The sequence below is a fragment of the Crotalus tigris genome, unplaced genomic scaffold (assembly GCF_016545835.1).
Source record: "Crotalus tigris isolate CLP2741 ecotype Arizona unplaced genomic scaffold, ASM1654583v1 scf7180000018239.1010054, whole genome shotgun sequence".
Taxonomy (NCBI): domain Eukaryota; kingdom Metazoa; phylum Chordata; class Lepidosauria; order Squamata; family Viperidae; genus Crotalus; species Crotalus tigris.
This window is the reverse complement of record NW_024096901.1, coordinates 814,655-832,126: the sequence shown is the minus strand read 5'-3', so window position 1 is coordinate 832,126 and position 17,472 is coordinate 814,655. Positions and strand designations below refer to the sequence as shown.

Below are 17,472 nucleotides of genomic sequence, written 5' to 3'. Positions count from 1 at the left end.
TGTATCTCAGTCTAGTTTATTCTTTTTTAAAAAAAAGCTTTGCCTTTATAATCTTAAACTGTTAAACTGTATCTTAAACATTATATTTATAAATTAAACCTGTTAGCATTTATTTCTACCATACAGAAAAATAATTTAGGCTATTGGAAAGAGTGTTTTGGATTCTTATCTTATGTACTTATCACATATTAAGCATATTCAGATGTCATCCTTAACCAAACCATTATAAGCACCAGCAGCATCTTATAGGCTGGGCTCCCTCCTGATTTTGCATGGCAACATCATCTATCCATAATCCAGGATTAAACTCTAATTTGGAGTGATAATTTAGGAACAAACTATGGAATCCAGTTGGAAACTGGATTGCAAAAGACAATCTCTGAATGCCTAAAATTCAACCAAAAAGTAATCATTTAGTGTTTTCAGAAACAAATATTGTGCAAGAGCTACTGGTGACCTGCCTTTATATTACACCAATCTGTTAATTTGAGTTATGCTCCAAATGTGAATTCTTTTAAAAGGTTTTTTTTAATTATTTTTCAGTGCCTTTAAGTCTTGATTCCTACCCATAAATAGGAAACAAGCTCATTAAAGTAGTGGACACGTGCATTCATTTCATTGAAAAGGTAAATAATATAATATCCCAAGTCTTCAGTATATATAGTGCAAAAAAAATAATAATTCCCTTTTCACTGCTTAATTATGCAGTGTTATTCAGGGTGTACTGAATATCTATATAACAGAATCTGGTTAAGCTAGTTACATACAAATGCAATTCAGTTAACCTGTCTGAGATTTATCTAAGCCAGGGGTGTCAAACTCGTAGCATCACGTGACGTGTCGTGACGTATTGTGACTTTTTTGACATTGCCGGCAATGGGGTGGGCGCAGTTTTGCTATGATGCATCCGGCCCACGGGCTGGCAGTTTGACACCCCTGATCTAAGCCAATTTATACCCAAATTCAAATAAAACTAGCAGCTAATTTGTAATACTACGCCAGAGAAACTAGCTCCATTTGCAGATGCCACATAAATACAGCACTTGCTTCTGAATTCATTTTAAATACAGTAGTACTTTGTGCTTTAACATCTAGATATAAGCTGGTCCAATGAGCTCACTGCTTGCAAACCTCTAAATTGCTGAATGTTCTTAAGTTTGAAACATCAGTGGAATTGGGCTGTTCATTAATCTCTGGTTAAAAAAAAAAAAAAATCCAGGCAGCAACTAGATGGCAACAGAGACACACACAGAAAACTCTGGATTTTTGCACCCCGTTTATGTATCACCTAATGAAACTAGAACAGCAACCAAAATGGAAAAACTAAAGAGGTAATAGTGTGTCCATGCTAATTAAGTTGGCATATACAGATTTCCTTTAAAGTACTGGGGGGGGGGAATTATATGGCAGGAGCTTCCAAAAAGGAAAATTTGCAGGAGCATATATTGAGCACAGATGTAAAAACAGTCTTTTGCATTTGCTTTTAAGTTTTTCATCTATGACCCAAGTTTTATGGAAGATCATTTCACAATCAAATGAGTCAGTTTTTGGACAGGAGATCGTAAAACAGCTTCAGTCGGTAATATTTGAACAAGATTAGCTCTCTCAAAGCCCTCTTGGAAAGAAACTTTACTTCTAAATTTGTCTCTAGCATTTAGCTGCAGAGCACATTGTTACTAGAGAACCAAAGAGAAAAATAAAGCAATCCTGACATACAAGATGAAGCCAACAAATTATGTCCATTTTTTAAAAAAAGCCAATAAACAAGCAGGCATAGCTATGTGCCTTGGTTCAAAATCTTACTAATACAGAGGTAACAGTCCACTGTTAATTAACATTGAGGAGGATTGTGTCCTTTCCATAAGCCATCATAAATAAATGGCTAATGAGAAATGGGCCCATGGTGTAAGGATTAGACACTAATCATAATTGCCACCAACATCAAAAGAGATCCAAGAACTCATTAAGAATTATCTTACAAAAATAATTACATTTAAATTTGCCAGCTCTAAAGCTGTATTTTCAAGCCCTATAAAAAGGCAATCTTTGAAAAGCTGCGGCTCAGAATTGGCATGGTGCAAATGAAAGTTATTTCAAAAGCGCTTTGAAAGGGCAATTGCAGCTGGTTGTTGTGTCACAATTATTAATATTGCATAGCTGAGAAATGAGGTCACTTGACTTGCATTAACCCTGCAAGTTTACCCACAGAAGAGTGACACATACCATTTGCTAGTGATAAGTGGCTCTTAGTTGAAACCAATGCCATTTATGAACAGCCAACATACGAGTTTCTAATTCCTCCCCACCACCACCACCAGCAGTTTGTCACATGCAAACATGGGGCCCCTTTATAGACAGCAAAAAACATTGCCTATCAGTGGTGGAATGTAGCATGCATATAGCTTTGATAAGAAATTGGATTTTAATGCATATACATTTGTAGAAATACTTGCATCATCAAAGGAGATAAATATGGCCTCTTACTACTGCACAAATGCCTCAATTAGCATCATAGAGCAAAAACAGAAAAAAAAATCTCATTGTTATTTGAAAAACCTGACTGGTTTACATACTGTGGTCTTCACGTGCAGATTCTTGGAAGCATTTTCCACCTGTTGAGTGATTCACATGTGCTACAGGCAGGATTAACAGAAACATACCCAGATGTTTGCCCAGTGGGGACGGCCGGATTTGTACTCAGACAACATCCTGGAGATTTTTGAGCAAAAATTATGATGTCCAGTAGATTTTCTAGGGAGGTTTGTGTGGGCAGTGAGGGGAAAATATGAAGTTTAAATCCTGTTCCATGTCTATTTGTTTACAAAGCATTGAGTGTAATTTACTACCATCACATGCAAAGTCCTAGTTCACATTTAATTTTCAGGCAGGATATAACTTATTTGCTTTCAGTTAACCTATGTCAATTCAACTGATTATTGCTCAGCAATAAACATCCAGGCCTGGCTAAGCCCTATCAAAATCTCCACAGTATTCCCAAATCTTCCTCAGAAAGACTAGAGATTGGCCACAGGAAGTCCATATTCAATGACTCTGGATGGAACTCCTATGTGGAGAAAAGGAAGCTGTATTTCATTAACCCTCAAACTCTGTATAGAAAATGCAATTGATGCAATGTATTTGTTCCCAGCTTCGGAAAAACAATTCCTTAGTGACAGGCTACCTTAGTAAAAAGGAAGAAAACTCAAATGAAGAAAATGCTATATATTCTACCTTAAAGTATGTGTTAAACAGACAATAATCAGTTTACTGTTCAAAGAGTTTTAAACAGCAGCAAGGGTTCCATGTGCATTCTTGCCCTTTGATACTATACCCTTTCTTCCAATATACAAAAAGTAACTCTAAGATGTAGAGAGTTTTTTAAAAGAAATTGTAAAAAAAATAATCCAATCTTGTCTTTAGAAACACCTACTGAAAATTATGTTCAATTGCATTTTCTGCTTAATGTTTCACAGTTGTTTTAAGTGACAAAAAACTGAAAGACAAATGAGTTAAATGCTTTTCTTAAATCAAAATAAAACAGAAAATGTATTCAAGAAAAAGATAGTGGAAAATAGGGAAATAGTGCTTCAGGGAATATTAGCTGAATGAAAAATTGGAAGTCAATACCTAATATATTTTTAGTAACCGAATCATTTTCCACGTGATGATAATTTTGATTTTTTTAAAAAAAAATAACTAGAATGGGATCGGATACAGATCAAGTTGTATAGCTGGATATTTTCCCTATTCTGAGAAGTTACTTACCTTTCCTTTTTAGAATAAATTAATTCCAAATAACTTTTTTTTACACATAGAACAGTAAAAGTATGGATAACATTTAGAAGGATAGCTCTAGCTGGAAGAATTAAATGATGAAGTGGAAGACACATAAAAGTTCTAAATATCTTGGGCAACTGATGATGTATGGTCAAATGCATGAGAAGTATATGCAGGAATCCAGTTCCTTCTAATCAAAGCTTAGCTGGGATTTCCTAGATGATTGTTCCAGTCTTCTTGATATCCCATTTGGTCTTCTGAAGATGCATTTCCACAGAAAACCTCGCCCCAAATTCCCTCTGCCCTTGTACTTGGTAGTACCTTATCATCCTGGCACATTACTGCTTCTGTTCCTGAAGTGGCTTATGGTCCCACCTAAAATCCCAAATCATCATAAAAGTTGCAAAGTTCTCTGGAATTTGGTGGCATATTTCCATCATTCTACACTGTTGAAGATGAAGCAATATCACAGTACCAAAAACAGACTGCAGGTCCAGCTTGCTTTTTCTGATTGGTTTTTCAATTGTTGACAACAAATATATTACATTCCCCCATCATTCCATTAAAAAGTCAACTTTGAAGAAAAATGTCTGTTCAAAAAGCAGTAGGTCTCTCTCAACATTTCAGTGGTATCTCTGGTGTTTGGGCATTTGAACTTCAGAGAAACATACTATTTGGCTCATCAAGCCAATTTGATGAATTTGGGTTTTTCCTCAAGAGAAAAATCATACAGCGGATACTTCCAGCACCCAAAATTATACATTTACAGTAGTTAAGTAGGATATGTACACAGATTGGACACAATACAGCAAATAAACTTCGGGCCTGCTTCCCAGGGAGTTTTTATGGGTATTTTGAAATTTCTAGTTTCTGTGGATGTAATTAAGTACTTATAACCAAGTAAAAAATTATATCTAATACTCAATTCACTGTCAGTAGTAAAGAATTCTTTAAAAAAGTTTCTCCCAGTCACAAGCTGTAGAGAAACATATCCTCTTTCTTGAGAAATTCACTTCTCAATCCTGGCTGTACATAAAACAGCTCACACAAGAACAGAACAGAACACCCACAAAATAAGCAACACCTTATTTCTGGAATTTGTTCCCAGCAGTGGCATGTTGAACAGAAAGGGATGCTCTTAGTATATATGCTTGTCAGGCTAGAAGTGTTAGTATGGCAATTAAAAATCCCCCGTTTCTTCTAAAACACCTCAGGCTAGATGGACATCATTTCTTGCGTTGCAGTCACACAAATAGGTGTCACAATGGTTTATGGATCACAGCTACACCTGCAAGAGAGATAGTAAATGTGTATTCAATGCATTCTATTCAAGCTGATTAGAGACTAATTTTCACTTCAAGAAACGTTCAAGATCTCGAGTCTTCAACTAGTGAGTCTTTCATAAATGAAGTCTCCTTTGCTTATCATTGTTGCAGAAAGATAGATTCCAAACAGACGTATTATTCTGCCACATGTATACCATTGATTATTGACTGAAAGCATAATATTGTACTGTCCTGAAGCAATTAACAAAAATTGTCACCATTTTTAAATTAATCACTGAGTAATTGCTAGAAATTGCTAACTCGCTTCCTTCAAGAAATAGATTGTTTGGTTATAAAATGATAAATGAAAAACGATGAAAACAATCATATAGGTAGTCCTAGACATTTGTTCGGTGATCTGTCAAAATTACGGCAGTGCTAACAAACCAGTCCCTGAAATTATGGCTGTTGCAGTGATCAAAATTCAGGTGTTTGGAAGCTCACCCACACTAATCCTATCCCTAATACTAACCCTTCACGAATTTGTATTCTTCAACTCCCTCTATCCACCTCTCTCCCGCCATCTATGCCCTTTTGGCTGCTTGCACTTCGCAGGACCTGTTGCCTTAGTCAACCTTCACCATCTTCTTGCTCGGCCTGGCCTTTCATGAGGCAGCTGCTGGCCACAGGAGGCTTTTTTCTCCAGATCATGCATGGCATTTTCCTTATGAAACCTGGGAAAGATGGCCTCATATGGCCAGAGTTGCCTGTGAAAGACCAGGCCAGGCATGCAGCAGCAGGAATAAAAAGACTCTGAAAGTTAGCTGGGGTGGCAGACTGTAGGGCAGCAGGGGCCTCCGAGTGCAGGATAACAATGTTGACTGCAGCTGGGCTGTGGCAGCTGTGGCATCCCTGGGCCGGGTGCAGTTTTGCACTGGGCAGAACTAGCCTTTTCATTGCAGCTCAGGGGCTTCTGGCAGCCCCACAGCTATGGTGCACCATGAATCCCCTTTGGGCTATGCTGCTGGGTTGGGGCAGCCAAGGTCCCTGGCCAACTCTATTATACTTTTACTGCTAAGAAAAAATACACTGTGTTTTAAATAAGAATTTGCATTTTAATAAAAATAGAAAAATATGATCTTTTGGGGTCATGGAGAAGTTCTAATTCATTGTAAAGACTTGAAAAACATCTCCACCATATGTTAGTGACAGACCTGAATGGTAAATTATTCTAGATACACTTTTCACTGTGTCTAAAGACATTAAGCAGGTGAGATGTTTTAAAAATTGTGGGAGATATTTTTCAAGCCTCTATAATGAATTACACCTTCTCCATGACACCCAAAAGCATCCCAGCAATTTTAGTGGATGCAGGGAGAGAATTTTATTCCAGCTGCCATCAAATTATTATTCATTCCAATTGCTGTCATGTAATTACTGCATGGGGTACAATTAGAGCTTTATTTAACTTCATCCCCCTTGAAAAACTACAGTCTTTTTTAAGATCTCTTTTTTAGGCCTTTATTCTAACATCATTCCCTTTGAAAAAGGGCAGTCTTTTTCTGATGTCTTTTATTTTACTCCTAGATGTGTCGCTAATACATTCTGACACAGAAACTGAACTGTTGAAAGTCAAAGATATAGTTTGGCTTGTCATTTTATTTAGTAGATTTCAACTGGGCTCTTCTTAATTAATATTACTGGATAATTATAGGTCAGATGGTATAGGCCTCTTCCATAAGGATTGCCATTAGGACTTGAAAAGTTAACAGATCACTTATTTATCCCAAGTTTCTTACGCATTTTCCAAAGCCTGTCTTAATGGTCTCTCCCTTCTATCTATTTTGAGAGAGAGAGAATCTTCAAGATTTCCCATAAGAACCAGATGAGACTGTGAAAGAACTAATATATTGTAAATTTATTCTGACTCTTACTAAAGGCTACTTCAATCTTTATTAAAACACTAGGCAACCCATTCCCTGTTGGGCCATTGTTTCAGAGATATTTCCTTACTTAAACAGAGAAACAGAATGACCATGGGTAGGCAAAAACGCAGCAGGAACAAGAACCAATTCCAACTTCCTGCCAACTTCCCATTCCCTGTGGGAAGCTGACAGCGTACATCATAAATCTCCCTCTCTCCCTCCCTCCAATTCCTGCCAACCTCACATTTATTTTACTTGTGGGAAGCTTGCAGGAAGAAAGCCTATGAGGTGGTCAGCAGGAAGTTGCAACTCCCAAGGCCAGCAAGCAGGAAAGTGGCTATTGCTCAATGAGGGAGGGAGAGAGTATGTGGGGTGCATTCAAGAAAGACATGGTATGTGGAGGTGCACAAGAGATGTCATGTGAGTTGGGAAAGATGTATGGGTGTACCCAAGAGGTGCTCCATATGTCAGGGAAGGCATATAGGACAGCCTTGGGGGGGAGAGTTTGTGGGGATACACAAGAGGTACCACATGGGTCTGGGGAGGTACATGGGGTCAGGGATAGTGTGTGAGGATGGCATGGATCAGGGCTGGCACAGGTTGGAGAAGTGCACAAGAAGGTGGCATGGGCTGGGAAGTGTGTGCAGGGGTTCCTTCCTCCCTGTTGCTCCCTCCTTCCTTTTCTAGTGGATTGGTAAATGCCTGCTGCTGTTTGGGGGAGGAAAGGGGGATTGAGGGACTGGCTGGGAAACTGCCACTTAATGTTGAAAATGAAGATCACATTACTGCAGCAGCCAGTAGAACTGAAGGAGCCACTACTTTCCCATATTTCATTCCCTTAAGAGTCATGAGTCCCAGATTTTAGAGGCTGTAAATTAGCCTATCTGAAATACCTTGGTTCAAAAATTGGTGCCCTATGCGGTATCATTCTGCTCAGTTAAAGGTTGTGAGTGCCACTGAAAGTTTAAGCATATAAATTATAAGGCTACCCAGAACAATTTAATATTCAATATACCTGAAGTGGAGATTATATAATTATGTATATGCCAATGGCACAATGCTAAATTGCCAATGGGTAAATCTAATGAAAACACAAACACTTAGCGAAGATCTGGGATTCTATCCAATTCAGTCAAGAAAATGATCAGCAGTCATCAACAAGAGCCATAGCAGGAAGTTAAACAACATATAATCAATTTGTCTGTCATTCTATGCCAGTCTAAACCAATGCACTGCTTACCTGCATAACTTCTTCCAGTGCTCATGTTGCTTGGTAATAGTGTCCATTTGTCAGTGACAGGATTATAATATTCTACAGAGGCCAAATTGCAAGAGCCATCATCTCCCCCAACCACATAAAGAAGTCCATTCACTGCACACACACCTACAGAGAGAACAAAAACAATATGGCAGAAGTCCTAATTTTTATAGCTGCTGTCATGGCAAGACAGAAGGGCAAATTTAATATTGATTTTTATTACTAACACCTTTTATCCCACAATTTACTGAACTCACACACACTCTGTCAGTCATACTAGTGGTTTCTGCTTGCACTTTTTTTTCTAATCATTAAGAAAATATTATTTGTGAAAAACCAACCAACCCGAGGGCATAACAAATGATGACAACTAATAGTTGTGTTTATAATCCATAATAAAAATGAAAATGAAAAATAATAAAAATGAAAAATGGATCTAAAAATTATTGTTAGCTATGAGACCTCAATAACAATTATAATTATTCATAAGTGGAACACTGAAATAAAATAACAAACTATTAACAAAAGCCTTTATATTTTTTTCACTCTTCTAACTAAACTGTCCAGAGTTAGTAAGAATAGGTTTGAAACAGTCTTGAAATTGAATTAAATAAACACAGAATGAAGCCCCACATATTACTCATTTGTTAATCATGGCATCTATGATGGCATTCTGCAATAAGTATGAATTGAACTATATACCCCTTAAGTTTAACATTTAATTAATTAAAAATAAACAAGTACACCCTATTTAAAATGCTTGTTCTGAGGCCCAGCAAATGATGAGCTTCACAGGACAAACAGTGTCAAATTTCAGATATCTAGAAATCCTTTAAAATAAATTTACTAATTCTTATAGCTTTATCCCTTCTCTTACCAAGCTCTGTACATGTGCTTGTAAATTACATTTTACTGTAAATTCCATAGTTCTATCACTATTTAAATTGTACTTCTTGCAGACTATCCTAACGTTTTTAAGTGTGATTTTAACATATTTTAATATTCTCTCTGTCTTTTTATTTTAACATATTTCTTTACAAATCCAAGATATAGAAACCTGTAATTAAAAAATGTATTAAATGTCCTGCAAATCAGGTCTCTTGTTGGATTCCTAACCCTTTGGTTGCCCACTAAGTTACAGATGCATAGAAGACTCCCTTATTTGACACTGCTTTTACAAATATTTTCAAATCTGCTGGACTTAATGTAGACTTAATCAAACATTAATTTAAAATAAGACATTATGACCTTTTTATTGCTAAAGTCGTTAAAAATGCTATACAGCTTTAAAGACGCACATATTTATTATTGCATATCCTTGGTATTAATATTACCCTTAATTGCTTTGTTTATACCTGAATAGTGATCTAGAAATTTGGGAGGGAAATACCTGCATTTCTTCTACACATATTCATATCTGCTACTTGTTTCCATGTATTTGTTCCAGGATCATATACTTCCACGCTTTTCCTCACCAAAGGACCATCATGCCCTCCAGTGGCAAACAGCTGGCCGCTAAGAACACCAACTCCTAAAAAGCCAAACAAGGAGCTTAAGGTCTATTGTAAATCAACTTCCTGTCAGGGATAATAAATTGCCATGCCAAGAACATAGCCCCGACAGAGCACTAAACAGTACAGTATCGATTGGAGTAGCTATTACATAAAATTAAGAGTTTGTAAGAGACAGAAACAATAACCATGAGGAACAGGACGAAGAGCCACAATCAAAACAATGGTCAGATAAAAAAAATCTGAGTGCACAGCAAACATGTAATCTGAGAAAGCGTCTGACTTAACGCTCTCTAGTTCTCATAAAGATAAAGGGAGGGGGGAGCACATACAGGCTTGCAGGATTCTATAATTGTATCCTTATAATAAAAATAATCTTAGCATTCATAACTTTGGATTTCTAGTCTAATCCATCTTGAAAGGATGACAAAATTGGCCTGGAATGGGGAGGAAAATTGAGACTACCTAGCACCCTTTTCCAGCCTCCGGGAATTGACATTTCTAGGCTCTTTTTTCTTTTATTTCTTTCTTTGGGGGCCATTTTAGGCATTTGAAAGGATGAGGTAGCAGCTTTAATCCTTGTCGAAACCATCTCAAAAGTGGGCCAAAGTTTCCAATCTGGGAGGAACTAAGAGGCAAAACAGCATGACAACCTGTCTTTTTTTTAACTATTTTTAACTGTTAAGAGATGTTGTAGCCAGTAACTGCTGTGCTTCTCAGTGGCCAACAAGAGGTTTTCCCTTAGTAATTCATTTCATTATGTATACCATGGAAAGTGAAGATAACATAAAAAAAAATAAACTCTCTGGAAGCAGCCTTAGCCATGTTCATGACATCTGTAAGGGCATTTGTGAAAAGGAATTGCTGTAGCTGTAAATATTCCAATTCTAATGTCAATATTTCAGTCTTGGCTGCTACCGGAACCTAATACTGTCTAGACCAAACATGTCAAACTTGGTGACGTCGTATTGGAGCCTTTTCTACATTGCTGGCAATGGGGTGGGCGCAGTTTCCTGATGAAGCATCCGGCCCACAGGCCGGCAGTTTGACACCCCTGGTCTAGACTGAATTGTCAATCTGAAGTAGACTTCAGGTTAATCAATAATCATGACAGAAGTTTATAGAACTATATCCACTGAACATCCCAACTTGTTAGTCAATACTTTTCTTTAGATGGTCCATATTTATCTACTCCAGCCCGTTATGAGGCTATCTGCTTTGACCTGAATGCCTATCAATCTGATCATAAGGAGGCTGACATAAAGAACTGAGAAAAAAAAATGTAAAAAGAAATATTGGTATACTTTAAATAAATAAATGATGATGATTTGGGATAGAATACCTGCACCACTGCGCCGAGTACTCATATCAGAAACATAAGACCATTCATTTGTAGCTGGATTATACTGCTCCACAGTACTAAGGCACTGACGTGATGCTCCGTCGTATCCACCAACAGCGTACAGTTTACCTAGAATTTCAGCATCAGCCATCAACAGGATCAATTAAAGAAAAATATATGGTGAATATTTAATAACCAGTTTTAATCACTGCTCATCTGATTATCACATAGTGGACATAAATTTGTTGAAGATCTACAAATCTGGTGGCAGTAGATATAACAGACTTCTATTAAGCATTTCCAATGAAACATCAAAGCAACGAGAAACTCTTACAAAGCTCTAGCTACAAGCAGCAATCATTTCAGATATTTTTGTTATTATAAAATGGAGAATGGAAGTGTATTAATTACTGACACTTTAAAATTGGCCGAAACTCAAGGACCTGTTTTAAGCTTCCCTCAGTGCTGTTGTAACTTTAAATAGTTGTTGAATGAATGGTTTTCAATTGAGAACTACCTACATGAAATGTATTAACCAGTTCAGAAACTCTTTCCTTCACTAATTTATTGATTTCTATCCAGAACAGGGAATAAAAAATATATATGCCACTCTTAATAATAAGAAAATATGGGAACATGGAAAATGTGACCAACTAAGCTTTCAGACACAGTTGTACTTATAGAACAGGCAGAGATGTATTTACAGAAAAAACATCTAGCATCATCTGACTTGTTTAATTGTTGGATGTGTTTTTGTGATATTGACAGTTGCAATGTTGCATGGCTGTAAATAAAATATGAGTGACTTCAAAACAGAGAATCCTTACCCTCTACAACTCCAACTCCAACACTGCTTCTTCTTGTGTTCATAGGCGCCACAAAAAACCATTCATTGATCTTGTAATTATAAGCCTCCACAGATGCTAGACCTAGTTTGAAAACATGAAAAGGGGAAACATATAGCACAGGGTTTTCCTATCACAGAATTCATCTCATAATGATCATTTCCCTTCCAGGCAAACAAAGGGAAGGAAAGAAGCCAGAGCTCCTTTGCTAACCAGGAAGCTTCTTTTCCAAGCATTAACACTACCCTTGCCTACTGCAATCATCATGAGTTTGCAATGAGAAGCCACCCCGAGAACAACATCCCAGTTCTTGTTATTGATCTATGCTTAATGGGGCATTCTAAAACCATCTCCTAACAGGGAAGGGAAGTTCAATGAGAGGTTTTGTAGAATCTGATTAACTACATTATGATGGCAATTTGAAGCAATGCATTTTCTTAAGTAAACATTTAGTTTTTCTTCCTGTGGGCATGCCAAAATTAACCATCCTTAAAAATTAGGCTTCAGTTCCATCCATTTTCCTGAGAGATCATTATTAAAATAAATGGGGGCATAACACAAGTAGCTGTAGAATGCCAAAGTTTGTATTTATGAACAGAGGAACTTTCTCCAGAAGAAAGTCTTAGGAATAAAGAGTTGAATATTCTTCCATTGGGCTGTCTTTTGTGAATTAGCTTACCAGTACTTCCATCAAATCCGCCAACAGCGTACAGGAGCTCATTGAGCACAGCAGCTCCTAAAGTGCTTCGTCTTTCTTGCATGCTAGCTATAGATGTCCAATGATCTTTCACTGCATCATACACATCAACCGTCCGAACACGCAAAGAGCCATTGAAACCTCCCACCGCATAGACTTTGCCTGTCATGAATACCACCCCTGTTAAAAATAAATTAAAAGAGAGCAAAACTTTAAGCAAATTGTCATTTGCCTACCACAAAACTCCTATTCCAACTTCTTACATTCAGGAAGGTGCATAAGGATCATTAAAAATAATAATAACAACATTGATGGTGTTTGTTCATCTAACTGCTTCTGATTGCATGATTCACCATGTTAACCTGTGTGTTATCAATTTCTGGCAGCTTTTATCAATGACATGATCTATATTCAGTAGGTATAATTCACCAGTCAACAGATACCTTTGATAACAACCCATATGATTTCAAATATTATACAAATAAGAATCTAGACTGGACCCCAAGTACTCTCAAGAAGCATCTGTAAATTCTAATGAATTTTCCTTGAATAATGTACAAGCATCTGCAATTGCATATTTGTTGGTTATGCTCAGCAAGATTTTACCACAGTGTATTAAATAGCTTTTAGCAGCTGCTGTAATGTATTTAGAGAACTTATTGGTAGAACCTAATTCAATTCTAATTATTATTAATGTTCATTACAGTGATTCCCAAAATTGGGAGGGAGGGGGAGCAGCAGGCAAGTTTGGAAAGCATATCCTCACTAAATAGGTGATAATCCAGGACTAGTCCAGAATGCAGCAGCATGTACAATCTGGGGCTTAACAAAGGGGTATGTGGATATGACCACCCAATACCACCGCTAATGAGCTGCACTGGTCACAAGTGCAATTCAAAATGCTGGTTCTCACCTTTAATGACCTGCATGGCTCAGGGGAAGGTTACTTGCAAGGTCTCTCTTTTCCCTGGTTTCAGCCTGTCCCATCAGATCTGGCAGGGTCAGTACCCCTTCTATGAAGCAATGTCATCCAGTGGGACCCAAATGGCTTGTCTTGTCTGTCACAGCACCCATCCTATGGAACTGCCTTCCACCAAAGTCTGGACGGTCCTGAAGATCTGGCTTTCCTTCGGGCACTGAGACCAGGATGTTAGTGAAACCTGGTATGTGTTTTGCTGTGTTCTGTGCTATAAGGTTATTTTTAATTGTGTAATTATGTTAAGAAGCCCTGGTGGCACAGTGATTGCAGGCAAAGTCTACCCACAGCCTGGAGTTCGATCCTGACAGGACTCAAGGTTGACTCAGCTTCCCATCCTTCCGAGGTCGGTAAAACGAGGACCCAGATTGTTGGGGGCAATAAGCTGATTCTCTAAACTGCTTAGAGAGGGCTGTAAAGCATGTGAAGCCGTATATAAGTCTAAGTGCTATTGCTATTGCTTTGTATTGTTTCACATAATGTATAATTTATGAACTTGTTACTTGCCCAAAGTTATTTGGTTAAGGTGAGTAGTCACGTACATTCTTTGAATAAATAGATAAAGCACCACTTGTTTTATTTTTTAACAATGGTCTGGAACCTCTGAGCCTGGCTTTTCAACTTGACTTTTTGTAAAATGAAACTATTAAAGGTGGATATGATTAAGAAGCCTGGATTCCATGAGCAGCTTTTTCAGCCCGTCCTCAGAGATAACAAGGAAGCCCCCTGACTCTGGGGATGGCTGAAAGAACTCCCTACTGAAATCCAAGGATTTTCAGCCACGGACAATTTTCAGCTCCAGAACGGAGACGCTTCCCTCCACTCTAGGGCTGACTGATAAATCTCAAAAATTAAGGCACTAAATGTCAAGATAGCTCAACAGAGAGCATGAAGTCAAAAATAAAACATTTCAGTAAGTAAATGAATCTGAGTACCTCGCATGCTAATTATGGGGAAATGAACAGAGACCTTTTAAGATGTGTAAATACTAGTGGGAAGGTGTAGGTAATATGCAGATGGTTGATAAAACCAATAATTGCTATCTGTAAGAGCAAATTGTTTTGTTATAAAGAAACAATGGCTAGATGTGTCACAAACAACACAGAAGTTGAATGCACTGAGAATTGGTTATTTAAGAAGTCTGTGTGTAAAACAACATTGATTGAAGGCAGACGAAGTATAAAAGTGAGTAACCATAACAAAGTAATTAGGTTAAAGTGGTTCAGTTGCAGGAAAGAATGAATAAGCTCTGTTTCTTATTGTCTTGTGTCCAATTTCTTTCCTTACAAAATTTACTATTTTCTGTCCTTTGCATAATACTGCTTACTCAGAAAAGCAGAAAGGTGACGGATATGATACATAACTACCTATAGGTGGCAGAATATATAAATAATAGAACAAATACCGTATTTTCCGGCGTATAAGACGACTTGGCGTATAAGACGACCCCCAACTTTGGCGCCAATTTGAATGCTTTAGAAAGTCGTCTTATACGCCAGAAAATATGGTAATATTTAAGTAGTGATTGAGACCATCGTAAAGACAAAAAAACTTACCCGCTCTGCATCTCCGAGAAGGAAGTTCAGCAATCTGATCCCATCGCTCCTCCTCAAAGTCATAACACTCCACACTTCGAATGGCTTTTGGTGCCTGCCCACCCACTACAATCATTATCTTGGTGAGAAAGAAAAGGTAATTATTGTAAAAAAAAAAAAAAATCCCACAGAATCATGGCCTTTTCAATAGAAATACACATTTAGAAAACAGGATTCTTAAACTGCTTTGTCTCCCAAAATAGCTGAGTGCATTAAACGGAGTAAAAAACAATTGCTCCAGAAAAAAATATTTTATAACAGAAGCATGGGACTTTTGACATCTGCCAAATATTAAAATTAAAAGTACAGCCAGAAAGTTGCTGCTGTTATCTTTGGATTAAGGCCTCTGCGCTTTGACTTAATCAACTATATTGCTTTTTAAATGATCAGTAATTTAAAATCCAAAACACAGGTTTTTATTAGCAGCCCGGAAACATATGACAATTCTATGAATGCCTGGCCATGGAGATTAACATCTGAAGAGAGTACTTTTAACACAGAGGAATTTAGAATGTGAAAAAAAGTCAGAATGAAATCATGCTAATAAAAAGCAGTATTTCCACATTTTAAATCTATGTTTAATATTTGTTTGCATTCTTATGCAAGTCACTTGTTAAGATAGGCACTTATAGAAATCAAATAAATAAATAATAAACCTATCTAAAAAAGTTCCAAAACTCACATTTGCCCAAAAGTAAACTGTTCCTCCACAAGTTAGCTAATCTGAACCGATATTCATGATCTCCCAAGTACATGCCAACATTTAAAGTCTACAGCAGGCATGTCGAACTCACGACATCACATGACATCGCGCGACGTATCGAAGCTTTTTCCCCATTGCCAGGAAAAAGGGGTGGGCGCGGTTTTCTCATGACATGTCCAGCCCACAGGCCGGCAGTTTGACACCCCTGATCTACAGGAAGGCTATATGTAATCCTCCCCTTTGTGCTTTCTTTGCACTGTTCATATTCTATACTAGAGTAAATATATCCTAAATTCCTTAGGGTAATTTAAGACCGAATCAATACTAAATAGAAAAACATTTGAATAGGAAAAGTGTTAATTAGTGGAATACAAGGCCAACATATTTTTATGCTTGGGCTGAAATCACTGCCAGTGTTTGTGTATATACCAGAATTCTTAACTAAAAATTTACCTTTTTCAACAAGGTAGGATTGTTTACCTTTGGCAGACTGACTGGTGTCCTTGGTTTGGTTCTAGGATTTTTTATCAGCTGTCTCTGATCCAGAGGAAGTAAGTGATATTTCATGGCTTCAATGAGGAAGTCTTTACATGTATTATTATTCTTGATTAAAGCTTCTTCTTCAACTGTCTAAATGTCAAAGCAGGTTAGTGCAATGGCTGCATTTCACTGATGAACATAGGTGGTAAACATTAAAAAATATGTGCCAAGAGACGTTTGCTGGATCTGTTCTGAAAGATTTAGATGCATGAAGCTATAGGCCATTTTGCCTATTCAACATCTAGTTCATTAAGTGATTCCCATGTTTCATTCCTTCCAATACTACTTCTATTTTCAAGTTATTACTGATAGATATTCTATGCATGAAATTGTGCTACAGTCTTATTTCGTTAAGTGTTTGCCAATCTCAACAACTTTTAAGATGTGTGGACTCCACAGGCCAGGGGAATTCTAAAAATCTTAAAAGTTGTTAAGGGTGGCAAACACTGAAATGGGATACACAAGTTGTTTGGGAGATAGAAAAAAGGCATGGAGCACCGAATTGTGTACAGTAGGAAATATTTGAATTATCTTCAAAAGACTACCTAAATAAACTGTGCAAAGACTATTTACATAAATTGTAAACTGCAACCAGATAGCAGGCACAAGGGAAAGGATTTTTTTTTTTTAACAGTACTCCTATATTGGAAGTTTCTCAAACAGTACCTCTACAGGCCTTTATAAAGATATAAAAGTTTAATTTGTAATCTATAATCTTAATTTTTTTAACAACATTTGCTTGGTGTTTCAAATTTTGGGAAAAGATTAACTTGCTCCTTATTAACATTGAAATCTGTATTATCTTATTCTATATATTGCCATGGAATTTTTTTTTCTCTGAAAAGTAACTAACAGCAGCAAGAACAATAGTAACATATTGTACATTCATACATGCATAGAGGTATTTGAGTTATAGGGCACTGCACACCAAAACAATTAGACACAAGGAGTTTCCCCCCCCCATGCTGTCACTCTGCTAAACAACTACAACACTGTCAAACTACTTAGTAAAGCTGTATTATTATTCTCCTCCTTATC

At 37.2% G+C, this 17,472-nt stretch overlaps 1 protein-coding gene across 3 annotated transcripts in view; it reads right to left on the bottom strand.

Annotated features, from left to right (window-relative positions):
* Positions 1-1,261: 1,261 nt before the first annotated feature.
* KLHL3 (kelch like family member 3) overlaps positions 1,262-17,472 on the bottom strand; it is a 54,966-nt gene continuing 38,755 nt past the window's right edge. For all 3 annotated transcript variants that reach the window (XM_039349269.1, XM_039349270.1, XM_039349271.1), the window contains exons 8-15: positions 16,375-16,524; positions 15,153-15,270; positions 12,603-12,800; positions 11,906-12,007; positions 11,079-11,207; positions 9,616-9,756; positions 8,208-8,351; positions 1,262-5,065 (exon numbers count right to left, since the gene is read on the bottom strand). In XM_039349269.1, coding sequence (XP_039205203.1) covers positions 5,037-5,065; positions 8,208-8,351; positions 9,616-9,756; positions 11,079-11,207; positions 11,906-12,007; positions 12,603-12,800; positions 15,153-15,270; positions 16,375-16,524 — 1,011 coding nt within the window. In that variant the 3' untranslated portion in view covers positions 1,262-5,036. The remainder of the gene's footprint in view (positions 5,066-8,207; positions 8,352-9,615; positions 9,757-11,078; positions 11,208-11,905; positions 12,008-12,602; positions 12,801-15,152; positions 15,271-16,374; positions 16,525-17,472) is intronic.